We start from the raw sequence: 20,102 nt of genomic DNA, 5'->3' as shown, positions 1-20,102 counted from the left end.
CTAACCTACTAAGCGACATATCTGCATTGATACTAGAAATTCTGAAGGGCCCTCTGCACACTGGTATATACCCTTTCAAGCAGACTATGCAATAAATAGGGATATTTCGTTCACACATATTGCAATACATGCTTAAGCTGGCCAACTGCGTCAAAGTAATCCCTCTATGGCCAGTCCTACTCTGCTCTGCCTACGCAAATGCTACTGTGGACACAATGCTAGCATAGGGGAAAAGACACAATGGGGAGAGCTACAAGGTTCAGGTCTGGCTACTGACCCAACAATACAACAAACAAGAGATACCTGTGCTCAAAATTCAAAACATTAATAACATATAAAGCCATTTATAACTCCGCCCCAAATTACATCACCGATCTTGTCTCCAAATATCACCCAAACCATCCTCTCCACTACTCCCCCAACCTCCTGCTCTCTAGCTCCCTTGTCTCCTCCTCCCATGCTCATCTCCAGGACTTCTCCAGAGCTTCCCCCATCCTCTGGAACTCCCTACCCCAATCCATCAGACTATCGCCTACTCTGCTCACTTTTAGGCGATCTCTGAAAACTGATCTCTTCAGGGAAGCCTATCCTGCCCTCAGTTATTAATGGAATCTTCTACTCCTCCTACCAGTCCATCTCCCACAGTTACTACCTTTTGTACCACTAGCCCCTCCCTCAGATTGTAAGCTCCAAGGATCAGCCCCTCCCTCTTAAATTGTAAGCTCCCAGGATCAGCCCCTCCCTCTTAGATTGTAAGCTCCCAGGATCAGCCCCTCCCTCTTAGATTGTAAGCTCCCAGGATCAGCCCCTCCCTCTTAGATTGTAAGCTCCCAGGATCAGGCCCTCTAACCCTCTTGTATTGATCTGTATTGTTGCTGTATTGTCTCCCGTTATATTGTAAAGCGCTGAGCAAACCGTTGGCGCCATAAATCCTGTATAATAATAATATTTTGTGATGTCATGACGCCATCCTGTATAATAATAATAATTACTGATTGGTGTATGTCACGGATCCCCCACATGCCACGCCCACAGCAACTAGCTAACTGAGGCATGCACGTGCGGCCGTGACTTGGGGTAAGAGGGAATAAAGGGGACTTAACTTTGAATATATAAAACCGTATATAAGACCAGCCGTGATACACTTTCACAGCCCGCACTACCTCTTGGCCACTACCGGAGGGAGACTCCACTCCAATCCAGCTGGCTGACCACACACTGGCAGATACAAATCTTACATACAATTTGGTGCACTTATTACAGTTGAGGAGTGTAGAAATTGTGTATACAGAGATGGACCATCTTGCTAAGGATCCTCCATCTTGCATCATTTCTACTCCCAAATCAGCTTCCCTCCAATTTCCCCCCTCCCTCAGGAATGTGGTCTGTTTGATGCAGAGATCACACGCCAAACACAGTGGGAGGGCTTCATGGTTATAAACCCCAATTTGCCTGGCCCCCCGTATGTCTGTGAGACTCTGCTTGGAAAAGGATCATAAAGCCATAAACCAAGTCCTTCACTGAGCTTCAAAGACATTCCAGATAAACCATAAAACAGACATCACATTCACAATCCACTTTCCCCTATGATTTCCCATCTTGGAATATGAAGGACTTACAAGGAGACCAGGTCTATATTCAGACCGGTCACTTTAATACAAGTCGCCTGATATATTACACCCCCTAGCTGGGATCTACAGGAGAGCAGAAAACGATATCTCCTTAACCATCCAAGCAGGTATGTCAGATTTCATATCTAGACGTTCAGCAGATGCTTCTGCATATTAATCTACTAGTGGCCAGGCTGCTACATGCACCGAGGGTAAGTTATGGATCATGATATAAGGTGGGATGGATTTCGGTTCTAACTGGGGTCTCTGCCTCTAACACCCTCCCCAAATGAGGCGATTGGTTCTCTGCTTCAAGGAGACACCCTGCTGAGTTCCTAGAAAAGCTGTTATGTTTGGAGCTAAGTTAAGTAAAGCTGAGTTGAAGTTGAAGATTCTCCCTTGTAACATCGGAACCAACTTTGGGAGATAAGGCCCTTTTGCTCTGAAACTTGATCTGCTTAACCCAGGACTTTTGGCAAGTACTTTACTTCTCTAAATTCCTTTCTGTTATCTCTTTGCTGTGCTGTTGCTCTCTGTATATTTATATATATATTGGTTACATCTTTTTCTGTAAATATTTTTATTGCACCCGTTTGACCTTTTAGTAATAAATCTTACTTTCTGAAAAGTGTTGAACTGTTTCTAAAGCTCTTTCATGCAAACTAAGAACCCCTGCCTCTGAAGAGCGCTACTGTGTGTGTTTAACCCTCTGTATAACCTGCCTGCGGTGACCGTGCTATATAGACGATTATCCAACCATCATAGTGTTATTGCTGATATTGCCGAGTTTCCTCTTTCTCTGTACAAAAAGGAGGTGGTGGCAGTGTGAAGGGTTATTTGCGTAATTAACTTGACCCAGTAACAATCGCTCTCAGGCTGCCGGTACATCGATTGTGGTCCATTAGCTGGAAAATCGTTGTGCAGGGTGCAGCTGGGCATGGCATTGTTGCGCACGTGACAGCGCGGTTTTAGATTGGCCAGTCCTTCGGTCACGAGTTTGGTGAGAAGGTCTGGGGTCTGACGCCGCGATCATCACAAGGAGCAGCTTAGCAATCACACACCCTTCTAGTATCCCTCCAACTATCCTACAGCTAGAACCCTTGAGTTAATCACTCTTCCACTGTCCACACCCCCCCACACCAGACACACCCCTCCCCCACAAACCCCCACACCAGACACACCACAAACGGTAGCCTGCCACCACCCAACAGCTTTACTGGCCTGCTGGGACACCACACACATACACCGATCTCCGTCTGGCCGATCTGTTACCTTTACAATCTGCACGCAATCTGCCCACACGCAGTGCAATTGCATACAGATACACAATGAGCTTGACCGAGTGTTTAAAGGCACTAAAATACAATCCAATCTAATCTCTCCGGAGATATGAGCACGTGCTTAAATACACAGAAGTCACTAATTAATTTTAAGATTTAATTTCCCGAAAGTGGGCGGAGCATAAAATATATACAAAATATAAAAAGTTACAGTAATACAAAAAATACAAGAAGACACACAAATGACTATTCACTATACAATAAAAGAGAATAAAACAGAATAAAACTTTTACCGAGATCTATTCTGCGAATGGAGCAAGTCAGGGAAAGTCAGCAATCCGTCAGTCACACAGAACCGGCTGCAGACGAATCACTGTTCATCTGTCGCCATCCGGCGCCACATAACCATTTCCTGCATTTTTCTGGCATTCTACATAGGTAACAAATACCGTTTTACATGCCGATGTAGCCTACAGAGTGCCCCATCAGAAGGAAGTATTTTCATCTCTCTGCAACTAATAGTTTAGCTTTTATGAGAGATGAAATTTATTCCTTTGATCTCTGTATATTTGTCAGGGCTCCCCAGACACATCGGAGCCCCCTGGTATCATGAAGCCGAAACGTCTGCGTTCCTCTTTTAAACTTCAGGAAGGTGGCCAAGTCTGATTATAGACAAATCTTATTGGCACTCAGATATGGGGGAATAATCCCGGATAAAGAGGGGGGGTAATCCCAGATATGGAGGGGGGAATAATCCCGGATATGGAGGGGGAATAATCCTGGATACAAATGGGGTAATCCCGGATATGGAGGGGGGAATAATCCTGGCAATGGGGGGGGGGGAATCCCGGATAAGGAGGGATAATCCCGGATAAGGAGATGTAATCCCGGATATGGAGGGGGGGATAATTCAGGACATGGAGAGGGGGTAATCCCGAATATGGAGGGGGGATAATCCCGGATATGGAGGGGATTTGTATACGAGGAACTCCTTCACAGTCACCACCATTTTATTCTCCAGGGCTTCGGCTTCCAGGAAATGAGAGCTGGGATGTCCAGCAACATTCATCTAGAACACATTTCCCGCACTCAAGGCACTAATTCACCTCCAGTCCAGGGTTGTGTGGGACCCCTGATGTACAGGAAGACAGGACTTTATTGAGGAACAATTCCCTCACTCAGGACAGGAATGTGACTTCTCCCTAGTGTGCAATCTCTGATGTCTGGAAAGATGGGACTTCAGTGAAAAACATTTCCCGCACTCAGGACAGGAACATGACTTCTCCCCCGTGTGCAATCTCTGATGTCTGGAAAGATGGGACTTCAGTGAAAAACATTTCCCACACTCAGGACAGGAATACGGCTTCTCCCCCGTGTGACATCTCTGATGTCTGAAAAGACTGTACTTCTGTGAAAAACATTTCCCGCATTCAGGGCAAGAATATGAATTCTCCACCATGTGAGATCCTTTATGCATATTAAGATTGCTTTTCCAACTGAAACATTTCCCGCACTCAGCACAGGAATACGGCTTCTCCCCCGTGTGAGATCTCTGATGGCTGTAAAGATTGGACTTATCTGAAAAACATTTCCCGCACTCAGGACAGAAATATGGCTTCTCTCCCGTGTGAGATCTCTGATGTTTGTAGAGACTGTACTTCACTGAAAAACATTTCCCACACTCAGGACAGGAATACGGCTTCTCCCCCGTATGGATTTGTAGGTGTTTGAGAAGTTCTGATTTCCCTGGAAAACATTTCCTGCACTCTGAGCAGGAATGCTCCTCCGTGTGAGATCTCTGATGTCGGGAAAGATGGTACTTCGTTAAAAAACATTTCCCGCACTGAGGACAGGAATACGGCTTCTTCCCAGTGTGCCATGTCTGATGCGTGGACAGACTGGACTTCTGTGAAAAACATTTCCCACACTCAAAGCAGGAATACGGCTTCTTCCCCGTGTGCAATGTCTGATGCGTAGAAAGATGGGACTTCATTGAAAAACATTTTCCGCACTCAAAGCAGGAATACGGCTTCTCTCCTGTGTGAGTTCTTTTATGCACACCAAGTTGGGATATAAAACGGAAACATTTCCCGCACTCAGGACAGGAGAACCTCTTCTCTGTTGGAGATTCCTCAAGATAAGAGGAAGACGATAGTCCATCTACACTGGGTGGTGCTGGATGGACATCAGTTGGAAGGACAACACCGTCCTTCACAGTTTGAGGTTCCTCAGGATAAGAGGAAGACGATAGTCCATCCATACTGTTGGGCACTGGATGGACATCTGTTGAAAGGACAATGCTGTCCCTCACAATTTGAGGTTCTTCAGGATAAGAGGAACATGATGGTCCATCCACACTGTTGGGCACTGGATGGACAATTGATGGAAGGACTTCACTGCCCCTCACAGTCTGAAATTCCTCAGGGCAGGAATACAGCTTCTCCTGTGTATGAGATCTTTTATGTACATTAAGATGGGATTTAAATCTGAAACATTTCCCGCACTCAGGACAGGAATGTGGCTTCTTACTCATGTGAGTTCTTTTATGCACATTAAGACCGGATTTATAACGGAAACCCTTCCCGCACTCACTGCAGGAGAACCTCTTCTCTGTTGGAAGGCTGGCCCGGTCCCGCACAGTCTGAGGTTCCTCAGGATAAGAGGAAGACAATGGTACATCTACGCTGGGTGATGCTGGATGGATATCAGTTGGAAGGACAACACCGTCCTTCACAGTTTGAGGTTCCTCAGGATAAGAGGAAGACGATGGTCCATCCATACTGTTGGGCACTGGATGGACATCTGTTGAAAGGACAATGCTGTCCCTCACAGTTTGAGGTTCTTCAGGATAAGAGGAACATGACGGTCCATCCACACTGTTGGGCACGGAATGGACAATTGATGGAAAGACTTTACTGCCCCTCACAGTCTGAGATTCCTCAGGGCAGGAATACAGCTTCTCCTGTGTATGAGATCTTTTATGTACAATAAGATGGGATTTAAATCTGAAACCCTTCCCGCATTCAGTACAGGAGAACCTCTTCTCTGTTGGAAGGCCAGCCTGGTCCCGCACAGTCTGAGGTTCCTCAGGATACGAGGAATCCATTGGTCCATCTACACTGGGTGGTGCTGGATGGACATTGGAGGGAGCCGGGTTTTCTCCTGGACTATACTGTGTGATGCCCTCATCTTCTACTTTCCAGTCTGGAGACAAAGTGAGACAATCCTCGGAGGTTTTTCTCATCTCCCGGCCATGGACTAAAATACAAAGACAAAGAGGATTACTAGACAGGAGCCCCACCAGAGGTCATAGAGGGAGGATGGGGAGAGACAACCAAGAGGAAGACTGGACTGATCCTGAAGACCACCATCATTGGGGCATTGGCTCCTCCCGCATCCTGAAGACCACCATCATTGGGGTATTGGCTCCTCCCCCATCCTAAAGACCCTCATCATTGGGGTATTGGCTCCTCCCCCATCCTGACCCTGAAGACCACCATCATTGGGGTAAAGGCTCCTCCCTCATCCTGACCCTGAACACCACCATTGTTGGGGTATTGGCTCCTCCCCCATCCTGAAGACCACCATCATTGGGGTATTAGCTCCTCCCCCATCCTGAAGACCACCATCATTGGGGTATTGGCTCCTCCCCCATCCTGAAGACCACCATCATTGGGGTATTGGCTATTCCGCCATCCTGAAGACCACCATCATTAGGGTATTGGCTCATCCCCCATCCTGAAGACCACCATCATTGGGGTATTGGCTCCTCCCCCATCCTGACCCTGAAGACCACCATCATTGGGGTATTGGCTCATCCCCCATCCTGAAGACCACAATTTTTGGGGTATAGGCTCCTCCCTCATCCTGACCCTGAAGACCACCATCATTGGGGTATTGGCTACTCCCCCATCCTGAAGACCAACATCATTGGGTTATTGGCTCCTCCCTCATTATCATTTTCTGGTTGGAGGATGTGATCACATTATTATCCCCATGTAACAGTCTGAGCTCCAATCATGAATGGATGGAGATGGTGGACCCTCTGTACAGTCTGTACGCTGGATGGCGGTGGGCTCCAGGAGTGCAGGCTACAGCTGGACTGGTACAAGGAAGCAGAGAAAAGAATCCAGGAAAGGAAAGGCAAGGAAAAGTGCGGTGCAAGGCAGGAAGGGCCCGGAATGCGGATAAGTGGCATCCACAGCGCGGGGTTGTAGGGATTAAGGGGTGACTGGACTTCAGGAGACGCTCTACAGCTGTAGGAGGCCAAGAGTGATCCCCACCAGGAAACACTGTAGGAAACCAACCTTACTACAGGACAAAATCACCTCGCCCCCGCCCTACTCTGCACCAATCAGTGAGCAGTATGGGTGGAGGAATGGATTTAGTGTTCATGACCCACCTGTGCTGATCTCTGTAGGAGTGTCCTCCTCTATAAATGTCCCCGTTATTCCATCCTCCTCCATAGACTGCTGATCATCCCTCACATACGCCTCTTCTTCTGATTTCACCTCAAATTCTATATCGATTGGATCTCCACTCTACAAGAGAAGGAGAGAGAATATCATCTGTAAGATAGAAGATTTACTATTGTGACATCACATAGAAAATCCGCACATCGTCTCCATGAGTCCTTGGTTCTAGATTCTCCGTCCCACCAACCTTGTAATAGTGAGGGATGGTGTGACCTTCCTGTGTAGAATCCCGGGAATACAGAGGACGGGGACATCTCTCTCGTGGGTTCCCATGACTGGATCCACCTACCTGATGATGGTGAGGGATGGTGTGACCTTCCTGTGTGGAATCCCGGGAATACAGAGGATGGGGACATCTCTCTGGTGGGTTCCCATGACTGGATCCATCTGTAGGAAACACACACACTGACTGAATCCATTGTTTCTATGTGTTTATCAGATGATGGGGGATCTAGGTGGAGCCTGCGTACTGCTCTCTCCTTTCCAATAAAGTCTCCTCTTACCCGGTGATGTGAGGGGCGGCTGATTGTCCATCATGACGTCCTTGTAGAGGTCCTTGTGTCCTTCCAAATACTCCCACTCCTCCATGGAGAAATATACAGTGACACCCTGACACCTTATAGGAACCTGACACACACAATGATACAGTCACCATCCAGACACATCCCTTGTCTGTTACTGGAGAATGTTCCAGAATTCCCGGCACCGCTCACCTCTCCTGTCAGCAGATGGACCATCATGGTGGTCAGTTCCAGGATCTTCTGCTCTTTGTTCCTCTCAGGTATCGGAGAACGAGGGGGAGGCACCATGGTGGGGCTCTGGGTCCTGCTCCATCCTCCTGAGATTGGCTCCCCACTAGACTTCTTCACTACAACATAATCCTACAGATCAGGAGAAAGAGAAACCGATATCAATCATCTGACATCATCTACATGTCTACAAGAACATGGTCTATTGGCCAGACTAGACCAGAGTGATGTCATGTGACCTCCCAGAATCCCCCTCACCTCTCCGGTAAGGTCTGTGTGATGTCATGTGACCTCCCAGAGTCCTCCTCACCTCTCCAGTCAGCAGGTAGATGATCTCCTGGGTGAGGTTTAGTATCTTCTCAGTCATGTGACTCTGGTCCTCCTCCATCCTCATTTGATCTATACAGGTTTCTACCTAGACAAGGAAGGATGATAATGAAGATGTATATCATCATCTGCTGGAGATAAAAGTCATCACATTGACTATGGAGGAAGAGGACGGACGTGAGGGTGGAGGAAGAGGACGGACGTGACTATGGAGGAAGAGGACGGATGTGACGGTGGAGGAAGAGGACGGACGTGACGGTGGAGGAAGAGAACGGATGTGACGGTGGAGGAAGAGGACAGACGTGACGGTGGAGGAAGAGGACAGACGTGACAGTGGGGGAAGAGGACGGACGTGACGGTGAGGGAACAGGACGGAGTTGACGATGGAGGAAGAGGACGGACGTGACGGTGGAGGACAGACATGACGGTGGAGGAAGAGGACAGACGTGACTGTGATGGATATGGTAAAATGCCTATTTGGTTTCCTATTGAATATATACATATTTCTATACATTTTATACATATCTAATTTTATACTTTAATACTATTTTATATTTCTAAATGTTTTGTATAAATATATATATATATATATATATATGTTGTGTGTATATTTTCTGCCTGCTGGGCTTTGTGGTACTTTAAGAAATCCTTGCTCGGGAGGTGTCTGCTCACATGCACCGACCCCCTCCCATCGTGCCAACGATACAAAGACATATTTTTCTTTCTATAGATAAGAGTTAGAAGAAGATCACGCCTGTACTCTGACGAAGATTGTTTTCGTGTGGAAATGACCAATCAAAGACTAATATAATGCTTATGCAGCGCTCACATGACTCTTGCATCATTTTGCATATATAAGCTCACTTTCTCATTATAATAAACTAGAAGTGTTCATAGACTGAACTTGTGTGTCAGCGTGAGTCTCTTCCAGTGTGCGCACATTCCAAAGCTAGCTAGAATGATTAATTTGGACAGTAGCAGATAATCACCGGACATTTTAGTCCTTATCTAATTCAGCTGGTGCTGAAGCCGGGACTCCGGGTCATGAACCTACGGACAGCCGACCCGACCCGGAAGGAGAGCAATGCATCAAAGTGGACAGGACAGAGTCGGATCAACTCTGGAGCACGGTAAGATATATTTTGCTATCTTACTAGTGCTTATCCTGTCCTTGTTGATCCATTCCTGTGCCTAGTACGGCTGCTAAAGGTCACTAAAGGCAGGTAACATTGCTTGCCCGGAGTTTATTTAAACTTACCTGCATTGATTATCTGCTGCCTGCGTTCTGTTTTATTACTGTGCTTGTTTCTATTTGTCAGTCTTGAGGTGGACTGAGGAGTGGAACTACTGAGGGTTTTGGCACATAATTTCTCTTGGTGTGGTAACCTTGTGTGGTACCAAACAAGAGAAGGTGTTGTGTATGCGTCATGGTAGTGTGACAGCGGGGAACCGTAGCCATGTGTGGGGTTACGAAGGGTTACTCAGTGATCTGTACTCATAGCCCACCGAGATAGACTGCTATGTCATGTCCTAACTGTGTGTCTGTGAGTTAATGTTTGCCATTCATAACAGAAGGTTGGGGTTTGTTAAGGGTTAAGGAAAGTCAATTCAGCAGATAGGAGAGCAGAGAGAAGGGGGGGGGGGGGAGGAGATGGTTTAGCAGCTGATAAGACTGGAGACAGGAATGTGAGCTGGTTGGAGGGAGGGGGAGCAGTATGTGAAGAGATTAGTTAAGTTAGGGGAAAGTATGTGAAATTACAGATAAGGGGGGTCGTTTACAGCTGGAAGAATGGGGAAAAAAAAGAAAAAAAAAAGAAAGGTGTCTTAGTTGACAATAATTTGCTGAAGACAGCAAGACGCTTGGTATAATGTAGCTAAGGTCATCCACAAAGAGCAGTGGACAGAACAGGTATTGCAACAGGAAAAAAAAACTGTGTGTTAAATATTGAAAAGGAACACCCACCACCCTTTCCCTGCCCTTCCAGTTCCGTCTCAGCCCAGTGCACTTCCTGATGGCAGCCATCTTGCTGCACCTGCATTGTCATTTCCTGCCCAACCCAGTGCACTTCCTGATGGCAGCCATCTTGCTGTACCTGCATTGTCACTTCCTGTCCAGCCCTGTACACTTCCTGGAGGTGGCCATTTTGGTACACCAAGTCAGATATATGCCTCGGATGAGCCGCCTCTACCCAGTGTGTCCGGTCTTACAAGCCGATGGTACATTCTACGTACCGCCGGATGTGCCGCATGTCCCCACCATGCCAGTCTTTGACCCTGACACGACCGCTGGCTCTGCAAGAGATAATTTTGTCCCCAATAGACCAAAAGGAAGCAAACATTTGTATTTAGAGTCAACCTGGTCAGACATATCTTCTTTGGATGAGAAGGCCACAGGTTCGAAACTTCCTACGCTATCCGCATACGCTTCTCCAGATGCCCCTCTTAGGCCACAGGCGACAGGAAGGACTCCTCAGACAGATGCACCGGTGCTGTATGTCATCTTTACTCTGTCCCAGGCTTCTTTCCTGGTGACCACATTGCCAGACCCCGAAAAGCAGCCCATGCCCTTTTATCACAGGATGGCTCAGATCCAAAAGACATACTCGGCAGCCTGGAGAGACCTAGTCAGCCTGTGTGAGATAGAGGCAGGAGACTCATACTGGCCAATAATGGCACGAAGCCTTAACGACACCTGGATTGTCAATGACAAAGCCTTTTCTCTGGAGTGGAACTTTGTACCCAACTGCATGACTGGGCCAAAGAAAGACTGGCCGATCAAGCCACTACCTGCCTTTCTTGGCCTCATACCCTACTGCAGGTCATGGATTCCTGATGCTTCTTGGTTTATGCAATCACTCTAAGATGTTCTCAAGTCTGAGCCCTTCCATCTGTCTTCAGAGACCGTCTCCAACTTCTTGGCTCTAAAACGCTTACTTTCTTCAGCCCCAGCCCTAGGTCTAACAGACTACGGGAAACCTTTCAAACTGTTTGTGTCTGAACGCCAAGGCCATGCCACAGGAGTATTGGTCCAGTCCCATGGCAACCGCCTACGACCTGTAGGCTACTACTCATGCCGTTTAGACCCAGTGGCTAGAGGAGCACCCTCGTGTCTGCGTGCAGTTTTTCGCTGCTCAAGCTCTGCTGGATAAGACCTCTGATATCGTTCTGGGACATGAACTTGTCCTCCTGGCGCCGCATGACATTGCTGCCATTTTAAACCAAGTCCAACCTAAACATTTGTCCACAGCGAGGCATCTTAGACTACAGTGTTCCCTACAACTTCCTGATAACGTCACTCTCCTACGTTGCAAAACCCTGAACCCGCCCACTCTCCTCCCAATTGCTGAGAGGGGTAATGAAGGTAATGAAGAAAGTGGAGAGAATAATGGAGCCACTGAGCTTCATAATTGTCTTGAAGTGATGAAAATGGAAACCTTCCACCTCCCCACAGTGAGTGAAATACCTCTACAGGACCCAGACTTCACCTTCTTTGTTGATGGTTCCAGATATGCAGATGATGGAGGCAAATATCATATAGGATTTGTGGTCACTACTGCAGATACAGTCCTACAGGCAAGAGCCCTATCACCAGCAATATCTGCACAGGGAGCTGAACTTCAAGCACTCACAACAGCATGCCGGATGGAGGAAGGAAAAAGGGCCAATATCTACACAGACTCTAGATACGCCTTTGGGGTGGCCCATGACTTCGGACCCATATGGAAGGCAAGAGGATTTATGACTGCGGCAGGTACGTCCATAAGACATGGAGCAGCCATTGGAAGATTGATGGAAGCACTCCTTCTACCCTCTCAAGTGGCTATTCTGAAAAAAGCTCATGGGAAATTAAACTCCTCAGAAGCCAAAGGCAATAATCTGGCAGATTTGGTGGCAAAATGAGCGGCCATGGAACCACCAGAAATGGAAGGAGAGGTGACCGGAGAGTGGGAACCAATATTCACCCTACAGACCTTACCTGTGGATAGAAGCTACCTCAAGGAACTACAAGGAGCAGCAAGTCCAGAAGAAAAAGAAAGCTGGAGACGGAGAGGAGCTGTTCTCAAAAACGGTCTGTTTGAATGCAACAAGAGGCTTTGTTTACCCAGGAACATGTTCCCAGCTGTAGTCCAGTGGGCACACGGAGCAGCCCATCTGTCAAAGAACCTCATAAACTCTCTCATCAACAAGTACTATATAGCGCCTGGAATCACCACACTGACGAACAATTTTTGCAGAACATGTGCCATCTGTGCAAAATGCAATCCGGGACGCACAGAGAAGACACCACAGAAACACTTGGCCAAACCCCTATACCCCTTTCAAAGGATACAAATTGACCATATCCAGATGCCAAAGAGTGGGTGGTTCGAGTACGCCCTAGTGGTGGTGGACATGTTTTCGAGTTGGCCAGAGGCCTTTGCTGTAACTAACATGACTGCTAAAACAACTGCGAAGAAACTCCTGACTGAGGTTGTATGCAGATATGGGCTTCCAGAGGTGATAGAGAGTGACCAGGGCCCCGCTTTCACAGCTTCAGTAACCAAAGAAATATGGGCGGCATTAGGAGTCACTCTTTCGTTCCATACCCCCTATCACCCCCAAAGTAGTGGAAAAGTAGAAAGAATGAATGGCACTCTGAAAGCCAGAATGATAAAAATGACCCAAGAGACTGGCATGAGTTGGCCAGACAGTCTGCCTATTGCCCTATTTAGTGTCAGATACACACCAAGGGGAGAACACTCCCTATGCCCTTATGAGATTTTGTTTGGCTCAGCCCCCAGACTTGGTTGTTATTTTCCACAACAGTTGCAATTACAATCTGATGTGGTAACTAATTATGTGACTGCATTATCACATGAATTAACCCGTATCCATGCCCAAGTGTTTTCTTCCATTCCAGATCCTGAGTCAGATACAGGAACTCACAGCCTAATACCCGGAGATTGGGTATTAGTAAAGAAATTTTTGAGGAAACATTCCCTTGAGCCAAGATATGATAGTCCATTCCAAGTTCTGCTGACCACAGCCACTTCTGTCAAAGTGGCCAGGAAGAACACTTGGATACACACCTCCCACTGCAAGAAAGTCCCAACCCCTGAGGACAAGGCGTCATCTACACCATGCCAACTATATTGTATATCCTTTTTCTAATGAGTCTGACAGAGGCTTAACAGGTGGCTATCACCGAAATAGGCAACACCACTATATTTTGGTACAAATCATCCAACACTCATGTAGCTATTTTCACCTTTGATTTCTGTAGTATAGATCCCATGTGGTGCTATGACTGTGATCCATATGATCTTGACACAATGAGCATGTTCTGATGGTAGTGACCAGGTATATATGTGTCATGGATGATTACTGGGGACCAAAAGATTAGAACCAGATTGGAAGGGACTTAAACTGGTGAGTATGCTCTTGCAAAGGCCATTATGCCTCTCCACATCCTAGCAGAAAATACCAATGACCCAATGCCTGGCCGTAGGAGGAAGCGAAAAGCTCCTTCTGGTAGTTATGACCCACATGTATATAGATGCCATTGGAGTCCCAAGGGGGGTGCCTAATGAATTTAAAGCCAGAGACCAAGTAAAGGTAGGCTTCAAATCCCTGATTCCCATAACTGTTAATAAAAATGTAGATTGGATAAATTACATATACTACAACCAACAGAGGTTTGTGAATTACACCAGGGATGCCCTCCAAAGAATCGTTGACTAGTTAGCCCCTACATCCTACATGACATTCCAGAATAGGATGGCTCTGGACATAATTTTTGCGGAAAAAGGAGGTGTCTGTAAAATGATAGAAGGAACCGGAACACGTTGTACATATATTCCTGACAATACTGGCCCAAATGGTAAGGTTACTCTGGCTATAAATAAATTAGAAGACCTGTCAGTTGAGTTAAAGAAGAATTCAGGGATCACAGACCCGTGCGATCAATACTTCAGTTGGATGAGTGGATGGCAAAAGATACTTGCCCAAATAGGGATAACTGTATTAATAATTCTGATTCTCCTGGCCCTGGTTGTATGCTGTGTTATACCATGTGTGAGGAAATTGATGAGCAAAGCTGTAGACAACAGTACAAGTACCTTCCTGAACCAGGAGCAAGAGGAACTCCACATGATAGATGAAGAAAAACCTTATACCCCATTACGGTCCCTCCCCGCCAACAGTAATCTCAAAGTTTTGTAGGGATAGCATCTGACTTCCTTATGTACAAAGTCTGTGGCAAGGGGGGTGATGAAATAGTCATCACCTGTCTAACGTACAGGATAAAAGAGTTCCAAAGTACATAAGGACAGATGAGCTAGGTTTTATAGGGACAGAGTAAGATAGTCATTTTAAGGGGGGACTGTGATGGATTTGGTAAAATGCCTATTTGGTTACCTATTGAATATATATATATATTTCAATACATTTTTACATATCTACTTTTATACTTTAATACTTTTTTATATTTCTAAATATTTTGTATGAATATATATATATGTTGTGTGTATATTTTCTGCCTGCTGGGCTTTGTGGTACTTTAAGAAATCCTTGCTCGGAAGGTGTCTGCTCACATGCACCGACCCCCTCCCATCATGTGGATTTGAAGATAAAGACATATTTTTCTTTCTATAGATAAGGCTTAGAAGAAGATCACGCCTATATTCTGACGAAGATTGTTTTCGTGTGGAAATGACCAATCAAGGACTAATATAATGCTTATGCAGCGCTCACATGACTCTTGCATCATTTTGCATATATAAGCTCACTTTCTCATTATAATAAACTAGAAATGTTCATAGACTGAACTTGTGTGTCAGCGTGAGTCTCTTCCAGTGTGCGCACATTCCAAAGCTAGCTCGAATGATTAATTTGGACAGGAGCAGATAATCACCAGACATTTTAGTCCTTATCTAATTCATGACGGTGGAGGAAAAGGACAGCTGTGACGGTGGAGGAAGAGGACAGACATGACGGGGTGTTACTGGGTGTAAATATAAAATAAGATCTTATTACCTCCTCTGCTGCCACTTCCAGCAATGTCTCCTCTCTACTCCGCCTCATGGGACTTCCTGTCTGCCCCTGACATCACTTCCTGTCTGTCCCTGACATCACTTCCTGTCTTCCATAGAGACTTCCTGTCTGGGTAGAAGTGAGATCCCCATCTTGTGGAGCTCAGAGGAACTGCAGCCCGAGAACCGTCTGGTAATGTGACCCCGGCCTTGTGCTGGGTGTGTATGGACTATATGTCCTCATAGAAGAGTCACCTCCACTCCCACCAAGGGAGACAGAAATATATGACTGCCTAGTCCAGCCTTTCTCAGCCAGGGGTCCTCCAAAGGGTTCTAGGGGTTCCTCCAAAGGGTTCTAGGGATTCCTCCAAATGGGGTTTTAGGGGTTCCTCCAAAGGGTTCTAGGGGTTCCTCCAGCAATGAACAATTTCTGTCTCTCAGTAACAACTGACATCAATGATCTGTAAGGGGGGCGGTCTTGCCATTGATGACCATGTAAGAATGTCCTTCTCCCACTGACCACTGATATAAGGGGGTCCTTATCCCATCGGTCACCAATGTCAGGGACCACTACACTGACCACTGATATAAGGGGGTCCTTCTCCCATCGGTCACCAATGTAAGGGACCACTACACTGACCACTGATATAAGGGGGTCCTTCTCTCATTGGTCACCAATGTAAGGGACCACTACACTGACCACTGATATAAGGGGGTCCTTCTCTCATTGGTCACCAGTGTAAGGGACCACTACACTGACCACTGATATAAGGGGATCCTTCTCCCATTGGTCACCAATGTCAGGGACCACTACACTGATATAAGGGGGTCCTTCTCCCATCGGTCACCAATGTAAGGGACCACTACACTGATATAAGGGGATCCTTCTCCCATCGGTCAGCAATGTAAGGGACCACTACACTGACCACTGTGTAGTATTCACTACACTGAATACTGATATAAGGGGGTCCTTCTCCCATCGGTCAGCAATGTAAGGGACCTCTACACTGATCTCTGATATAAGGGGGTCCTTCTCCTATCGGTCACCAATGTAAGGCTCCGCTACACTGACCACTTAAATAAGGGTGTCCTTCTCCCATCGGTCAGCAATGTAAGGGACCGCTACACTGACCACTGATATAAGGGGGTCCTTCTCCCATCAGTCACCAATGTAAGGGACCACAACACTGACCACTGATATAAAGGGGTCCTTCTCTCATCGGTCACCAATGTAAGGGACCACTACACTGACCACTGATATAAGGGGATCCTTCTCTCATTGGTCACCAGTGTAAGGGACCACTACACTGACCACTGATATAAGGGGATCCTTCTCCCATTGGTCACCAATGTCATGGACCACTACACTGACCACTGATATAAGGGGGTCCTTCTCCCATTGGTCACCAATGTAAGGGACCACTACACTGAACACTGATATAAGGGGGTCCTTCTCCCATCGGTCAGCAATGTAAGGGATCGCTACACTGACCACTGATATAAAAGGGTCCTTCTCCTATCGTTCACTAATGTAAGGGACCACTACACTGACGACTTAAATAAGGGGGTCCTTCTCCCATCGGTCAGCAATGTAAGGGACCGCTACACTGACCACTGATATAAGGGGGTCCTTCTCCCATCGGTCACCAATGTAAGGGACCACTACACTGACCACTGATACAAGGGGGTCCTTCCCCCATCGGTCAGCAATGTAAGGGACCACTACACTGACCACTGATATAAGGGGTCCTTCTCCCATCGGTCACCAATGTAGGGACCACTACACTGACCACTAATATAAGAGGTCCTTCTCCCATTGGTCACCAATGTAAGGGCTTCCATCTTTGGCTGGTGGATAGGAAGTTGGTTGCCACAAGTGTCCAAATATCAGGTGAAATTTCCCCTCCTGGCTCATTCAGTTGCCATCTGGGGATTTACCGATGAATGTAAAAAAATGTTAAAAATAACATAAAATATTAATGCCCCTCCCCCCCGAACTTCCTATTAGCATCTTATTGGCACTTTCAGCTTGGCTGCCAAGGAAAGGGTGGGAGGTGGGAAGTGAGCATGCCCCTTCCTGAACTATACCAGGCGTGAGCAACATGTCCCACCATAAGGAGAGGACCTTGCCAAGTCCATTCACTCCTGGTTGGAAGCTTGACATTGAGAAGAAGACTCCGGTCAGTCTCTGGATCTCCATCACTGGAAACATGGTGAGACAACAAATACTCCGGAATGGTGGAGGAGATGTTGGTGTCAGTGTGGAAATGGACAGAACAAGGGATGATGATACTGAGAGAACAATATGGCTTCATTCTACGATATGTCCAGGAGAGAAGGGGACAGGGGAGACCTTTCTCTGGAATGAATGTCAGTAGAAGACCCAAAGAAAGCCTGCTCTGTATTCTGGAAGAGCAGATGGAACATTCTCCTTGTGCGTTCTTCTTCTTATTACTCTGTACCTAGTGACTGTACAGTGGATATAAAAGTCTTCACACCCTGGATAAAATGTCCAGTTTCTGGGATGTGAAACAATGAGACAAAGATCAATCATTTCAGAACTTCTTCCACCTTTAATGTGACCGATAAACTGTACAACTCGGCTGAACAACAAACTGAAATCTTTTAGGTGGGGGAAGTAAACACAAAAAACTGAAATACGCTGGTTGCATAAGATTTCACACCCTTACACTGATCCTTTGGTGAAGCCCCTTTTGATGTGATTCAAGCACTCAGTCTTTATGGGGAGGAGTCTATCAGCACGGTACATCCTGATTCGGCAATCTTTGCCCGCTCTTCCAAATCTGTCAGACTGTGAGGACATCTCCTGTGCAAAGCCCTCTTCAGATCCCCCCACAGATCTTCCATCGGATTCAGGTCTGGGCTCTGGCTGGGCCATTCCAGAACTTTCCTCTTCTTCTGGTGAAGCCATTCCTTTGTGGATTTGGATGGATGCTTTGGGTGGTTGTCATGCTGGAAGATGAAGTTCCTTTTCATGTTCATCTTTCTAGCAGAAGCCTGAAAGTTTTGTGCCAATATTGACCGGGATTTGGACCTGTTCATAATTCCCTCTACCTGGACTAAGGCCCCAGTTCCAGCTGAAGGAAAAACAGCCCAAAAGCATGATGCTGCCACCACCATGCTTCACGTTGGGCATGGTGTGCTTCTGGTGATGGGCAGTTTTGTTTTTGCACCAAACATATCATTTGGAATTCTGGCCAAAAAGTCCAACCTTGGCTCCATCATACCAGAACACATTTCCCCACATGCTTCTGGGAGACTTCAGATGTGTTTTTGCAGAATGTAGCCGGGCTTGGATGTTATTCTTCCGTCTTCCACTCTCCCCCATAGCCCAGACATATGAAGAACACAGGAGATTGTGGTCACATGGACCACAGCCAGGACTTGCTGGATATTCCTGCAACTCCTTTCATGTTGCTGTAGGCCTCTTGGCCGCCTCCCAGACCAGTTTTCTTCTCATCTTTTCATCCATTTTGGAAGGACGTCCAGTTGTTGGTGATGCCACTGTTGGTGATGTCACTGTTGGTGATGCCACTGTTGGTGATGTCACTGTTGCACCATATTTCCTCCACTTGGTGATGACGGTCTTCGCTGTGTTCCATGGGATATCTAATGCCTTGGTCATTCTTTTGTCCCCTTCTCCTGACTAATACCTTGTAACAATGAGATCCCTCTGATGCTTTGGAAGCTCTCTGCAGACCATGGCTTTTGCTGTAGGGTGTGACTAAGAAAATCCCCCACCAAAATTGTCTGTATTTGTGTATATATGTGTACATAATATTATTACTAGAACTTTCTCTGGTTCCGAGTCTGAGAAATATTGCCGCCAGTTTATTTAATACTGCTTGACATGGAGGAGACCCATCATAGTACAGAATCGGCGTATTCCTCTGTACCCGGGTCACTGCACCTTGGAGACGCCCAGCATCAGCTGGCATGAGAGCGTGTGTGTTGTAAGGCGCAGGGGTTCAAACTGGCAGCCCTCCAGCTGTTGTCCAACTACAAGTCCCAAGAGGCGTTGCAAGATTGACAGTTACAAGCATGACTCCTGAAGGCAGAGGTATGCTGGGACTTGTAGTTGTAGGGCGGCCAGTTTGACATCCCGTGCCATAGATGGTCGTTCAGCGGACGTATCCCTCACAAAGTCCCAGACTCATCTCATCTGTTCCATATGTGAACACTTGGTCTACCAACCATCCCTTGGTATTATGGACTCCTCTTCCCGTCCGGCCCATTGCCGATAAACGGCCGGATGGGAGTGCTGCCGATGCAGGGGGGACATTTCTAATGCCTGTGCGCGCTCCCCGGGACCGCACGGCACCGCAATCTGTGACCGATGTGTCCGCCAGAACACAGATTGCTGTACAGGACCGCTGTGTGAGGTCCCCATTTATGTAATCCCTGATTGGCCAATCAGAGATCACATGAACAGTAGTACACAAGATGTGACTTCCTGGCATCATTGCTTACTACTAGAGAAATCTGTGAATGATCACCGAGATCACATGGTACAGGGCCATTCACAGCAGCCCTGTACCATGTGACAAGCTGTGACCAATCACAGCTCTCACAGGATTTCTCAATGGCTGCAGGAGAAATAGAAATGATCGATTTTCAGCCTTTATGGATG

General features: G+C 46.8%; 1 protein-coding gene and 1 long non-coding RNA gene across 2 annotated transcripts; one reads left to right on the top strand and one right to left on the bottom strand.

Annotated features, from left to right (window-relative positions):
- Window positions 1-3,033: 3,033 nt before the first annotated feature.
- On the bottom strand, window positions 3,034-15,531 carry LOC149456005 (uncharacterized). The gene is made up of 7 exons (XM_089685561.1): window positions 15,456-15,531; window positions 8,373-8,529; window positions 8,079-8,246; window positions 7,869-7,992; window positions 7,553-7,752; window positions 7,293-7,431; window positions 3,034-6,148 (listed from the first exon to the last, which is right to left on the bottom strand). Exons 3-7 carry the CDS (start codon window positions 8,172-8,174, stop codon window positions 4,065-4,067), a joined length of 2,643 nt encoding a protein of 880 aa, XP_089541687.1. The 5' UTR covers window positions 8,175-8,246; window positions 8,373-8,529; window positions 15,456-15,531; the 3' UTR covers window positions 3,034-4,064.
- Window positions 9,346-15,247, top strand: LOC149456006 (uncharacterized). The gene is made up of 2 exons (XR_016313976.1): window positions 9,346-9,571; window positions 15,075-15,247. It is a non-coding gene; the product is annotated as an uncharacterized LOC149456006 (long non-coding RNA).
- Window positions 15,532-20,102: the final 4,571 nt, after the last annotated feature.

This window comes from Staurois parvus, unplaced genomic scaffold (assembly GCF_062004578.1).
Source record: "Staurois parvus isolate SC_StPar_1 unplaced genomic scaffold, SC_StPar_1.0 ptg000380l, whole genome shotgun sequence".
NCBI lineage: Eukaryota > Metazoa > Chordata > Amphibia > Anura > Ranidae > Staurois > Staurois parvus.
The sequence above is the reverse complement of the archived record's forward strand: the minus strand, read 5'-3'. Positions and strand labels throughout refer to the sequence as shown.

What these genes read in the sequence shown, in the direction of transcription:
- LOC149456005 (XM_089685561.1), bottom strand. Translation starts at nt 8,174, where the DNA reads ATGGTGCCTCCCCCTCGTTCTCCGATACCTGAGAGGAACAAAGAGCAG. An exon ending in GCCGCCCCTCACATCACCGG is followed by an intron (nt 7,753 to 7,868) that starts GTAAGAGGAGAC and finishes TGTTTCCTACAG; the next exon opens with ATGGATCCAGTCATGGGAAC. An exon ending in CCATCCCTCACTATTACAAG is followed by an intron (nt 7,432 to 7,552) that starts GTTGGTGGGACG and finishes CTTCTCTTGTAG; the next exon opens with AGTGGAGATCCAATCGATAT.